This window comes from Tympanuchus pallidicinctus, unplaced genomic scaffold (genome assembly GCF_026119805.1).
Source record: "Tympanuchus pallidicinctus isolate F22 unplaced genomic scaffold, pur_lepc_1.0 scaffold2, whole genome shotgun sequence".
NCBI classification, from domain to species: domain Eukaryota; kingdom Metazoa; phylum Chordata; class Aves; order Galliformes; family Phasianidae; genus Tympanuchus; species Tympanuchus pallidicinctus.
In genome coordinates, this window is record NW_026294721.1 from 40,732,132 (window position 1) to 40,746,545 (window position 14,414).

Below are 14,414 nucleotides of genomic sequence, written 5' to 3' on the forward strand. Positions count from 1 at the left end.
TGAGTTCTCCCTGAAGCCTTGTCTATTCCAGTTAAACGAGCCCACCTCCCTCAGCCTGCCTTTGTAGGGGAGATACTCTAGCACTCTGATCATCTTTGTGGCCATCCTTTGGACCCAAACAGCTCCACATCCCTATCATACTGGACGCCTAAAATCTGGACACAGTGCTCCAGATGGGACTCACAAGGGCAGAGTAGAGGGAATCAATCACCTACTTTGGCCTGTTGTTACCTCTGCTTTGATGCAGCCCAGGTTACTGTTGGTTTTCTGGGCTGCAAGCATACATAGCTGGCCAGCTTTTTGTTCACCAGTGTCTCAAAGTATTTATCCCCACAGCTGCTCTTAATCTACTCGTTACCCAGCCTGTATTTGAGTCTGGGAGTGGCAGGACAAGGTGCAGGACCTTGCCCTTGGCCATGGTGAACTTTGAGGTTCTCATGGGTGCATCTCTTGAGCCTGTCCAGGGTCCCTCTGGATGGCATCCCTTTCCCTCCAGTGTGTTGACTGTACTACCCAGCTCGCTGTCATTCACAAACTTGTCCCAGTACTGACAAAGATGTTAAATAAGCCTGGTCCCAGTCCAGGCCCCCGAGGAACACCAGTAGTCTCCATCTGGGTGTTGAGCCATTTACTGCAACTTTTAAATGCAACCATCCAACCAATTCCTTATCCACAGAGTGATTCATCTGTCACATCCATCTCTTTCCATTTTAGAGACAGTGACATCATATGGGACAGTGTCAAATGCTATGCACAAGTCCAGGTAGATGACAGCAGTTGCTTTTCCCTTATCTACCAATGCTGTAACCCTGTCATGGAAGAGCACCAAATCTGTCAGGCTCTATTTAGCCTTAGTTGAAACCATTTGGCTGTCACCAATCACCTCTCAGCTTTCCATGTGCATGATTTCCAGGAGGATCTGCTCTATGACCTTGCTGGTCACAGAAGTAAGATTGGCTTGTAGTTCTCTGGGCTGGTTTTTTTTTTCTTTCTGCTTATAAAGTTGTGATTCCCTTTTCAGCAGGAACTTCACTGTACTGCCACAACTTCTCACATGTGATGGAGAGGAACTCAGCAACATCTTGTTCAATTATTTTTCTTTAGCTCTTTGTTCCACACTCTTTTCCTCCTGTCTTCTCATCCAGGCATGCTATTTCATCATTTTGGGTCTTGCTCTTCCCCTGATGTGTTTTGGGACAAATAACTTCACCAGATAGATACTTCACCAGACAGATACTTACCGGTACTTATTTTACTTACATTCTCTATTGTCTGTATTTAAGAAAATCTGGAAAAGGTCCTGTTCACTGCCTCCTGCTGAGTGCTTGACTGACTTGTGACGTCATTTCTGGATGTAATATTTCTCATGAAATGACTCTTGTGAGTCATTTCTACCTGTAATATTTCTAAACACAAATAGCATCTTCAGAAAACATGGGTGCCAGGTGCTAACGAGGCTCTTTCAGCATGTGCTTGCTGAACTTTTTCATTTTTGTGCCTTCCTCTTGATGTGGCAAATTTGAACAACAACAACAACAAAAAACCAACAAAACACAACCCTCCTAGTAAAAGCTCAGTCTCCCTCTTTTTATCTTCTTTCACAACCATGGAGGAATCACAGCTTCTTGGCAAAGCATAAAACAAGTCAGTTTACTTCATTAAAGAACCACGCTTTTGCAAAAAATTCAGCCTAAGGCAAGTTATGTAGCATAGCACCCATTAAACTGAAATACCTGGCATTTGGCAGTGCTATAAACATTTAAAGCTGGAATTGTGTAAGAAGAGAGGTTTGAATAAAGACAGTACTGACAGTTTAGATTTTAATTTACAAATAAGTTTATTTCTAGTTAAAATTGTGCTTGCAATATAATTCTGTTACTTTTGTTCTGGATTTCTTTGTCAATTTCATTTTTCTGGATGAGCTTTTGTAGGCAGTTATTCACTGTTAATTCCTTCCTAGGCATACAGTTGCATTTTGCACTCTTGAGTTTTTTAACGTAACTGGATTTTTGTGTGCTGTAGGTTTAGTGTATGCACAGGGGAAACGATGAGAATAATAGCTTCTAAACATACGGGCTGCAGGTACCAAGACGCACCTTACCTTATTTACTGTGCTTCTTGAGGGCAAGCTGCTATGCTGTGGTTAAGATGTTGCACCTAAGTGGTGAGCCCCTAAAAGGCTGGAGCATTGCTGCTGTACAGAGGCACGGTTGCCTTTGGATATTGAGCAGAAAAAGGATCAGGAGTGGTAACAAGCAGCAGTAGTGGTGAAGGCAGGAGATGGTTTTGCAGTTAGGAGATCTACCAGTGTGAGTCAGGGAACACACAGCTTCCCAGCTGACAGGAGGGACCCAGACCTGAGCTCTGTGAGAGATTCAGGGTTCATGTTTATCAGGAGGAGTCATGTGATCTTACTACATCTTAACTTGCCAACTTAGCCTTACTCTGGAGGAGATTCTTTGCTGCAGTGCTTGGGGGGGGGGGGAGTGGGGAGAAGGGAGAAAGAGGAAAGAAAAAAAAAAAAAGGAGGAAATAAAATTGTGCAATGTGTGTTTGTGCCTACATCATGCCGAGGAGACACTTAACTGTAAATAATCTGTGTATCCCTGAGGTAAGATACTGTTTCTGCTTTCCCTGCACAGTGCTGCTGCAGCACGGAGCTGATCCAAACATTCGGAACACCGATGGGAAATCTGCGCTGGATCTGGCCGACCCCTCTGCAAAAGCTGTGCTCACGGGTAAGATGCTTACATCCATCCTCAGCATTGTTCCCTGTAGCTCATTTTGCGTGTGCAAGTTCAGTGTCTTAAAAGCCTTCTTCTGCCTTTTGGATGATCTGTTGTGTTCGATAATTTTGAAACTGTGCCTTTTACCAGATTTCGTTTTGTTGCAACTGTCATTAATCTGCTGTGCTGCTTAAGGTTTGCTTATTCTACTTATGCTAAAACTGCAATAGTCTGTTATAACATCGTTTATTATTCACTGCCTTTCTGTGTTACTTTCTGAAATTGCTATCCAATGTGAGATTGAATAGGAGCCCCCAGCCTACAAAAAATAATAATAACCAGGTCAGTTGTTTTAAGACCTTCAGTGTTGAGCAAGCAAGGACAATTGTGTAACTATAAAAGTACCTGTGATCTGAAAGACAACCTGCTACTGACTGCAGAGACTAACAGTTACCTCGTATTTTGCTGCAGATCCACATGGTACCTCATTCTTCTTCCTCTTCATTAGTCGTTTTTGATAGAATTCTGTCACCCATTGATTTCTTCTCTTTTTGGGGACTACTAGCTGCCAGATAGTATTTTTCATGTAAATAATATACAACTTTGTATGCAGCTTTTTTTTATAAATTGACTGTTGTAGCATACTAGTAAGCATTACAATTTTAATTTAGTTGCTTGTCAAATAAATATTGAGAAATACATGCTCCTACGTGCAGATTTTGACATGTAGGGAAGAATGGTTAAAACAAAGTAATCCTTGATTTAAAAATGTGTACAATTAGATTTATAGAAAAGGATTCGGCAGCTAAGCTCCACTTAAAGAAATAGCTGTTTTTGTACCTTTATTTCCCCTATCTCTTTGTCTTTTTTTTTTTTTTTGACAACATAATTTATAGGTTATGTGCTATCCAATACCCAAATTCTTTCCTCAGATGATGTTCCTTCCACTTTGTCAGGAACATTTATTCATCTTTTCTTTCCAGTACGCACTGACTGCTATACATAATTATCTAAAGCTCTGCAGTGATTCGAGGGTGCTTCTGGAACAATGCACTTTAAATACATATGGTTTAGTTTAATTACTAAGTGTCAAATTTAAACACATTCCTACAGCGTTAATTTCTATGTTAGCTGTATTAAGCAGGTTAATGTGATTTTTTTGCTCTTAGTAGTGCAGTTGTACAGGTGTTGAGAATGCAAAAGGCATCTGGGAGTCAAAGTAACTAAATGGTTTTAATGGTTGTTTAACACCTGGTTGTGGGAGCTTGGTATGTGTACTGTTTGGGGGGTACTGCTTTTGATCTATCCTCAGACTGCTCAGAGGGAGCTTGAGGGCATAGCAAAATATGCAGGGTCTCTGCTGATGACTTCACATGACTTCTCTGTCGACTTCTCTAGGCACTGGATTAGTGCCTTGTGCTTTAGGCATAGCAGAGGGCAAGGTGTCATTGCAGCCCAGTAAGATGGGTTAGAAGCAGCCCTCTATGTGAATGCAGCATCTGTACCCTAACACTTGTGTATTGGTACCCAACTAACCAAGCTTCTGAAATGAATGGTTGCAGCCAGGTTGTGCATATCAACACATGCACACAAATCCAATTCTGCTGCTCTTTAGATATTTAGTGTTAATAAGGTGAGGTAAATTTGGATTTTTTATTTTTCTGGGTGAGAAAATCAGTTTTTGGTTTTATCAGCTTTGTCCTCAAGGTGGCTCTTGACTGTGCTGGGCTCTCTCTGTGTTGTGCACCTTAACTCCAGTCTGTAAACAGTTTGATTCCTGCTTTACCTGCTGTATGCTTCCAGTACATTGAAGAAACTGATTTTTGGATGCCATTTAAATGGAAACTTTCTACTAAGAGCTTAATTCTTCTGGATGCTGCCCTGCTTTCTAGTAGCCCTGTTAGGCTGCTACTTTCTCATTCATTTTCTGTATGTTATCACCTTTATGTCTGTCTTCATCGCTCTGGAAGAAGGAGGCTTAAGGGATTTCTTAGGCTGTATCTGGCTTGGGATAATCTTTAGCTACAGCAATGCTTTGTAATTAGGTGCATCAAGACTTTAAAGGTATTACTGGATTAAGAATCAGGAGGATGTTAACTTAATTTCCAGTATTTAGTGTTGAACAGTGGGATTTTTAGAGCTTTTAAAAGTGGAATGCTTCTGAAAGCACAATCTGTAGTTGTTACTGCATGTCTTTAAACAGTATGTGTGTCAGGGCTGTTCTGAAGACGTTATTTTTAGCGCCTTTTCTATCAAGTGTCTGACCTTAATAGACTTTTCCGCACTGCTGCTCTATTGATTGTGGGAGAGCAGTGTTCCTTTTATCACTTTTTTGATCAAATTCATGCATTGATGTTAATCACTTTGTGAATGAAGTATGTTAATAGTCAGTGTTTGGCTTGCAGCTTAGAAATAAAGTGAAAATGTGTTGGTAACTGGTAAAATCTTTTTTAAAGTTTGACAAAGACTTCTGCATTGGTTTCAAAAAGGATGCTTCCTGTGCATAAAGAATGTTTCTAGGTGTTCTGGCAGCAAGTGCTGAATCCACAGTGATGCGTCCTTTTCTGCTTCTCAGTCTAGAAGAATGTATAGTATCTTTTTCTCCCCATTTACAGAAAGGATATATAATGCACTGGTTTCTGGGATGACTTCCAGCCATTTTCTTAGACTGTTCTCTTAAAATGTATTGAAAAGGTTATGCAACGCAAAGGGTAGGCTAACATTTGGATGGAAATGGACTTAAAAAAAAAATATATATATTTTCCATCAAATTCATTGTAATTTGCAATAACCATCTAGTTTCAGCCTCTTAAAAAATATTTATAGAGATGGTGAACCTGCTTTTCAGTACTTAAGCAGGAAAGCAGTCTTTTTTCCCTTTCTGCGGAATAAGCACCATTTGTGTGAGCCAAGCACTTCGTGACTTAGAGTGCAAAGATTTTTTTTCTTCCCTAGCTTCCCTTACTGTTCCTGAATTGGGTTATCAGAAAGAGATTGTAAGCATCTTTTTCTCTAGGCTAAAGTGCTAGTACAGGCTCTAAAAATATCTCATCTGATAAACAGAGCCGTTACTTCAGATTAATATCCTAGTTAATTTTTGTTCATTTGGAACGTGTGGTTTCTGAGCTGGGGACTCATCTTGGTGGCTGTGCCTGGCACTGTGGGACTCACATCCAGAAGAGGGCCTTTGGGAGCTATTGCAGTTCAAGTCCTATTAGTCTTCATTATTCTCCTCAACTGCTTATTGCCTCTTTAAACATTGATATCCTTTTATATCTTTCCTGTGCAGTATATGAAGAGCCAGCAATATTGTTAATGAGAATGATTTAGTTTGAATGTCACATATTGATACTTTTTTTTGCCACCTCCCCATATTGTCTCCTGTCTGGAACTGCCTTCTCTATGTGAACAGTTGTTTCTACACTTGAGCTGTTAGCAGGAGCTGAGGATGCTTAGGTGGGTAATATATTCTTCACTGTTCCACGTCACTGCTTTGCAAGGTTGGCTTTGATTGGCTTAAGGCATTACATTCTTGAAAGAGATCCAAATGAAGAAAGCTTAACTGCCGCCTCTCCAGATTGAGGAAAGATTTTTTGGAAAGGGGGAAAATGATGTCTTGTTTGTTAATAGAATCAATTTTTGAAGTTGAACAAGATTCTGATCTTCCTATTGGCTGTGAAAAAGTCTTTTATAAGGAAAGTAGTTAGGTGCTATTAAGCTTTTCTCACAGAGGTTTTTTGGATGTGAAGGACAGCTTGAGTGAAAGCACAGTCATGCTAAGGTTATCAGAAGTGTTAATAAGGATTCATATTTCTGTCTCTTTGTCATGTCAGCTTTTTAATTGAAATGGGGAGCATAGTCCATGTATTGAAATATATTTGCAGAATTTTTTTGAAGTGAGCTGCCTGCCAGGAAGGGGAAAATCTGATGTTTCATTCCAAAAAGTTCATGGAACATTGCAGAACAGAAGATGGATGCTGGGCACAACTCATTAATTTTAGAATTACTGGGATGAGAAGAGGGCTATAGTTTTTGTTTGTGTGGCTTTTATTATTTGACAGTCTTAAATCCCCTAATCTTTCCTTCTGATTTGATAATATTTCTTTTCAGGTGCACTTAATGATCCATCTGCACTAGATGGATACTAGTATTTCTTTTTGATTTCATTAGAATAATCTTTTCACCTGCAAACCTCCTCCCCCTTTCCTTTTATTGATCTAATTCTTACATGTTGCCTCCTCCAGAATCAAATCATTTGGACAACATGTAGCTTCTGCCTTTAAAAAAGCAGCATCATAAACAGCCCTGAGAAAAAGAGAAACATTTGCAAAGGGAAGGAGGACAGATATTGCTTGAATGGTTTGAGCTCTCCATTTTTCTGAAATTATCTTCTGACAAGTGACCAAAGTCTGCAACCTTAAAGACAGGTGTGAGAAATCCAGCCAGGTGAGGAATATCCTTGCCTTCTGATGAGCTGTCAGCTTATATCTTGAAGCAAGTAGTATTAAACAGTACTGGAAAAGGCCTCGGTAATTATTTGTTTAGCATTCAAGTAGGTTTGCTGTCTTTGTTTTTACTGGGAAAGAAAGAGGCCATTTGCATAACTGCTACAGGTATGGTATGATGCCTGTTCATTTGGAGTCCTTGGCTATAATTGGTTTACTTTCTGGAGATTTATTAGAGCCATTGACCTGCCTTCAGGAATGCAGGTGCATAGCTCATCCTGTCTTTAGAATGATGTGAGCAAAATATGCTTGTGGCATCTATGTAACGTCAAGTCTATCATAGAAACAGCCCTCATCTGTAAGTTCCTGATAAGTGGATTTGTATATCCTTGAATTAATGGACAATCCCCTATTTTTAGGTAACATTATAATTGTGACTATCTTGTTATATTAGAAAGCGTAAGTTTAAGAAAGTCTTATTTTGTGTGTGATTTCAGTTCCCTCTTTCCCTTTTGAAGGAATTACGGAGTTTAGGAGGAAAACATTTTCCTTTCTCTAATGCCACCGTGTTTCAGTTTAATTTCACGTTTCTTTTCACTTTAGGAAGAGAGGAGCGAACATTTCCTTTTAGCTGCTGTGTGGTACTCTGTGTACTTGTTTCCTCTGCAAGAAGAGCAGTCCTTGTTTTTTACATACTGTCTGTATGTAAAGTTTTACTTGAAAAAATGTGAAAATGAAGTTTCACATGTTTTAGTATCTTCTATCAGCGATTCTTTGTCCACTTTCCAGCACTAAATTTATCTTTCAAGGTAATATATCTAGATTTGAACATTATGTTCTGGTATGACATCCAGTTGAATTAATTCTGTAGTGATGAAGCAGTAGTGTTAGTGGCATTTTTTTGTTCCAGGCTTTATTCAGTTGAAGTAACAAAATCAGAAGTAATAAAAAAACAAAGGGTTTCCAGGAAACCTCTGGAATTCTAAATTTCTCCTTAGTTTATGGTTTAGATTCCCCATGAGTATAATTCCTGATTATATTATGCATGTGGTGTTTATTGGCTTTATTTCCTGATACTCGTTTGTTCTACACTATTGCTCATTCCCCGAATTTGTCTTAAGTCTTTCTAATTTCTTTAGTTTTATCTGGTAAATCATTCATCTAAATGTTTCCTTCCACGTTGTAGATTACTTAACAGCAGTTCAAATGTTTTTTTTTGTCATAGTGCAAACAAGTAACTCTAGCTTTTAATTATGCTTTGAAGCATCTAGCCCTTGGAAGTACTTCTCTTCTCATTCCATGACTGTGTAATTTCTCTAATTTTGTGTTGGAGGACTTTGTTCAAGGATTTATGTGAGCCACTGTATACGTTCTGCTGCCTAAATTTTCTGTTTCCATGCCTTAATATGCTTGGATTTATTCCTAATGTGACTGTATCTCTGGATGATATTTTTGAGAATTTAGTTTTTGAATAATGACAGCCTCTCCTTTCTATCTCTTTGTTCCCTATTTTAGAGGTAAGCACTATCATCCTCATTTTGTGTTTCAGTTAAGTTGTGTGTCTTGAAATGACTTCTTTGGAATGTGGCCATCTGCTTGGACCAGGCAACTTGTTCTTTTTGCGTTCTTGATTTAGGTAAGAAGTTGAAAGTCTGTAGAGCCTGTAGGTGATCAGATCTGAGGCATTGTGTGATTCAGGATCGGTGCTTTGATGAAAAGCATAGCTTTGATTTACACCATCCCCTTTTCTAGGTTTTTCAGTGTTTCAACTTCCTTTTTAACCATGATGTTCATGTAGCACCATTTTGATAAGTGGTCTTCCAGTGGAGTCAAACTCTAACTTGTTCCTTTGGAAAATTAATTCTTTTAAAGTGTTCACAAAGCACCTCAGTACAGTCTTTTAGTGCTCTGTTCTCAACCCTGCTCTTTGCATAGGCTTTTGGATGATCTGAAAGCTTTCAGAAATCTGATGTACACTAATTTATGTAATCTGTAATACCCAGTAAAACTTAATATGAAACTCAAAATAAACTTTTTTTCCTAAAATCTGTATCAAATTGACAGAATAACAAATAAGATTTCTCTAACTTGTAAATAAAAGCCTCAAATGTATTTTCTGTGCCCTAGGGAAAATGATTGCAGAAATGTGTAAGAAGCATTTCTATTTCTGTAGTGCATCAGAGCACTCGTCTTGTTTGTTTCTTTGCCTTGAGCAATGACCAGTCTTATCCTTTGAAGAATAAAAAAGAGTAAATGTTGATTGTATAATTTTATTTGTTCAGTTTAAGTTACTTTTTGCTCATTTTGAGTCTGGTTTGTTTCTTTTACTGTAGTCAATGCTTTGAATTTCTGCAGCAAACTTATGGCAGCCGTGTACAGTTTTGGTCTTAACTACATTTTTCCCACAATACATGGATGATTGTACCAAAGTGGCCTTTTCACACTGCATACCATTCTGCATGGGACAGTAAACTGAGGTGGAGTACTACTCTAGTGAGTGGGAGAAGGTAGTGGTGTGATAGAACTTTTGTTTGCTTCTGTTCTGAGCACGATAGCCATACTGCAATTCCAACTATTTCAATGCATTTTCTTTTTGTGCTGTCTTTGATTACTTTAATCTAGCATGAAACTTTCCTTTTGTTTTTTTTTTTCTTTAGCTATCTGGGTTATTCCTACAAACAAAAGCTGCAATTGCTTTCATTTTTTATGCTGTAACTTCAGCAGCAGTATGGTGTTTGTGCTGTTTTCTTCTCAAGTGAGGCTGTGCTAAAATTTTGAAAGAGCTGAACACTCATAACCAAAACCTTGTGAGTCTGTGTGTGTAAAATATTGAAGACTTTTGTTCCAAGCTAGATGGATGAATCTGAAAGAATATTAATGTTGTGTAAGGAAAATATTCTGACTAGGAATTGTGAAAGACATCTGGTTTTACCTTTTCATTCACTTATTAGGATATAGACTTTGCTTATAAGACTGCTGACTATTCCCCACTGCCTCATTCAGCAGAAATTGTAAGGAAGGCTTTGCTCTGAGGAGGAATCAAAATTGCACAGTAAAGCAGAACGTTATCCGACTCCTGCTTCATTTGCTGTAGAAGTAGAAAGCAACAGGGAATGGTGCAAGATGGGAAGAAAAAGGTTGCACGTACGGTTAAAGCAGCTAAATATTTACCTTGGAAGTGTAAGGGAGGGTCCTACATGCTGTTGTGTCAGCATTGCTGACTGGTCCACATGATTTTTGTTTCTTTCTCCTGTCTTCTAATCCCGTTGTCATATAAATTCCTTATGCAGAGTCTGTGATCTCCTCAGCTTCTCTGTCCAGCTTACCTCCCTTTCTCTTCTCTCCCATCATCTACCAGTGTCATTTTCATTCTTCTGATCTTGAACTGGCAAAATAACACCTTTAAGAATCTTTAATAAATGTGCAGATACTAAAATAGTGCGGCACAGAAGACGGCAGAGCTACAACTGAGATTGGAGAGCCACAACTAAGCAACCTCCTTCTTGTATGCCAAGAGCTTCTTTGCTTTCCCAAGAGCTGTTTGAGTTTGGAAAACAATGCAAATTTAGGAATTATTTGGTTTTAGTGGACTTGCTTCTTTTAAAATGTCTTACTTAGCTAGTGGCTGTGGCTTGAAAGGTCTTAATGGAATAATCTGAGTAAGAGGCATAGGTTTGATATAATACCTGCTATGATGCTATTGTCAGTGGCAGTCCGCTGGTAAGAGGCTTTGTCAAGCTCAGAAACCCCAGTGATGAGGTGCTCCTGCTCTGCGTGGTTGGCCAGGCACCAGGCTGTGCTCAGAGATATGTTTGGACAGGGCACCTGGCTTGGTCAGAATCATTTTATTCATTTTACTACAAATGGTAGAAACAAATTCAAGGACGAGTTTGAGAAATAGTTAACAAAAAAAGCTCTTAAATTTAAAGGCCTTTGGGCTCCTGAGTTATATTTTTGTTAATATAAAAGATCAAGTGATCATAGGGCGAAGTATCGAAAGGAGAAAGAGGATTGCCTTTTACTTCCCTTTTCTTATGAGGCATTAAATGTCTAAAATAATTTCTTTTCAAACTTACTTTACAATGTTTTCACCTACTGATTGTGGCTTTTTTCTTTGAAAACTGTTAGAGAAATTCTAAAGTTAATATAACTAGCTTATATCAGACAGTTTATACTTAAGTCTCTGACAGTCTCCTGTGGGTTTATTTGTGGCAATTTGAACCTTCAGCGCTCCAGGTTTTATTCTGCCCTTTTGCTGATGCTGTTGTTCTCCTTGCAGGGATTGAAATACAGCATATATATCCATCTCTGATACGCCATTTCACTCTAGGATGCTGGCTCGTAAATGGAATGGGATGTGTGCCGGACTCTGCTGTGGCATTTGCTGCTTCTAACAGTTCTTAGATGCCATTATGTTTGTGCAGTAAATAAAGCAGGTGTCCAGCAGTAAGATTTAGTTTGTTGTGCAGTCCTCCTTGATATGCTGAACGCTGGCTATCCTTTGCAGAGAGCAAGTCAGGGATCCTATGGGAAGAGAAGGGGTATGATCATAGCAGAACGCATGTATATGCAAACAAAATGTGCATGGGCATAGAGGGTAATGGGTTTTAATGTAAATGTACCCTAGCCAGTATGATCATTTACTTCAGACTTCAACATTCTTCTTTATTCTTGGCTATAATTTGAATGGCTCTTTTATCCCTTTTTTTTTTTTTTTTTTTTTTTTTTTTCCCCTGGCCAGTCTAATCCAAGCAGCAGTTTTCAGAAACCTCCATTTTAGACAGATAGGGCTGGATTTTTCAAGTTGAGTGTGCTGGGCATTTCTTCTGACTTTGCAGGATCCGGGTGTTCTGTCATGCTTTGAGTCTCCAATCAGAAATATCTAGATGTTAGTTTCTTCTCAAAGAAGTTCTGTATTTTTTTTAAAGCATAGAGCAGTATGTGTGTTTTGTAGATAGCACAGGCATTCTTTGTCTACAAGAGAAAGGTGCTATTCTTCTTGTGTGATTTTAAAACTTAGATTGAGATATGCAATTAGAATTTCAGCCTAAAGGAATCAAACAGAATTACAATGGAAGTTAGATTTTAAATCGCAAGTGTTAAATAATGTAGAGTTTCCTAGCAGCTACCAGAATTACTACAAGCTCAATGTGCAATTAGGATTCTGTAGAGTCATATTTCTTGGATGCAGCTTGTTTTGCTTTCACATTCTTCCCAGCTTTTAGACCACCCACCTTGATAGGTCTTTTTGAGATCAATTTCAGGGTGCAGGAAATTTTTGTAAATGAAAGAATGTATAATGGAAATTGAGTTCATAGGATTTATTTTAATGAGGTGATCTGTAAATGAGAGGCACGGTTGCTGTTTACATTTCATGTGACCATGGGTATGTTCTTTGTGCTCTACCGAATGTTCCAGAGATGACTGAGGAGATGTAAGAAGCTTACATTTAACATCATGTAACCTAAAGCATCACTTTGAGTGGCTTGGGCTGCCAGACCAGGGCCAATATGCGAGGGTCCATATAACACCACTGATAGGAGCACATCTTCCACACCGTGACCCCAACCTGATTTCCAACCCATCTGTTGAGGAGGAGTGATTGAGGAAAGGCAATCTGACACAAACTAATCAAGTAGACACTTCAGTGGTGACTAATATAATTAAATTTCTCAGCAATGTATTGCACGAGGCTACCTAAAAAAATGTTGGAAGAAGGATGTAATTGATAGCCTCCTGTCATGACACTCAGTTGCAAGTAGTGTGTATTTCTTGAATGTTACATCATGACATAAAGTATTTAAAAGATTCAGTAGGAGAAATTCACTGAAGTTATCACAAATACTGTAACAAATGACTACTAAGATTCAGAACTTCCAGGTTTTAGTTTCATAAGCTTATGCTTTTCTGATCTTTTCAAGGGGAAAATGCAGACATTTAAAGCTTAACATAACTTGGATGTGCTGGAATGCAAACAAACCAAATTGTATATCCTCCCAGGAGGCTGAGGTAAGGAAGGAGGAAAACTACCCATCTAGTGTTTGCCTCACTTCAGAATTTACTGTTGGAAAGCAAGCAGATCCTCTGATGAATATCTGATGCGCAAACTTGAATTTCATAGAATATGATGAATGGGTAGGACTAGAAAAATTCTAGGAAAAAAACTAAAAACTTGTTTAAGTAGCCAAGCATTTCAGTTTAATTTATTCTGTTGTTACAGTAATTTGATTTATGGCTGAAGAATATGGGAAACTTAGTTTAAGATGGAACAAACCTGTCTGAATATTGGTGTCTGTCTCAAGGCTTTTGCTAGCCTGTGGAGACTGGACACCTGCTTATGCTTTCAGTCTTGATTCGGTTTTGTGCCTAGAAGTTATTTTTCAGTGAAAGATATTTCTCAACATGGTCTGACAGCATCCAGTTTTTCATGAGGCAGTGATTTCCATTAATCATTGGATTGCTCTGGTGATAGAAAAACAATTGCTAAAACTTTTCTGTCCTCTCAACCTCCTTTCATACCTCTGTGAAGTTTTATTTAATGTGGATGTGCTCTTGGGGGCCCTAGCAATACCTAATTTGAAGTGTGTGCATCAGAAGAGAGGTGTGGCAATGAAAGTGGGTATCTCCATTCTGAGTATCTTCTTGGGTGGACAGTAAACATGAAAGAATTTAAGCAATGTTTGCAAGTTTTTTATGTTGGTTTTGAGGCGTGAGTTTGACAGGCCTGGTTTTTTATTTGTATGCCAGGGGGACAGATTTATTTCTGAGATTCTGATACACTTTTAGTTAATCGTTATGGAAAGTCTTACTTGCATTTGATTTGCAATCTGGCTGGTCTTCCAAATCACCTGTTTTCTCTGTTCATATTCTGTGCCATTCTTGGACAGTTAATTTAAGGTCTTAGTTCTCAACAATCTGTTGAGTAGAGCTGTAGGTCTACAACAACAACAAAAAAAGCCGCAATTATAATACTTTTTTTGCCTTCTATATGCATACGTTAATGTTTGAAAATAGGCTTGTGTGGGTGAGGTGTTGCTGTGTATCATGTAGTAGTGTAAGCAACTAGAGGCATGCAGCTGAAATTGCAAGAATGCTACTGTTGCACTATGCATTTTTTCAAAAAGGTTCAGGAGGTGGGGTGTTTCTCTTCACCAACAGAAAATGTTTTTCCTCATTTTCTGTTGAGCTTTGGTAGCTTAATGCAGTTTTAATCATATGACAGTACTTTCTGACCACTGATTAT

At 38.6% G+C, this 14,414-nt stretch overlaps 1 protein-coding gene across 1 annotated transcript in view; it reads left to right on the forward strand.

Annotated features, from left to right (window-relative positions):
- Nucleotides 1-14,414, forward strand: part of TNKS (tankyrase) — a 105,886-nt gene that overhangs the window by 21,572 nt on the left and 69,900 nt on the right. The window contains exon 3 of the mRNA XM_052682269.1: nt 2,643-2,738. Coding sequence (XP_052538229.1) covers nt 2,643-2,738 — 96 coding nt within the window. The remainder of the gene's footprint in view (nt 1-2,642; nt 2,739-14,414) is intronic.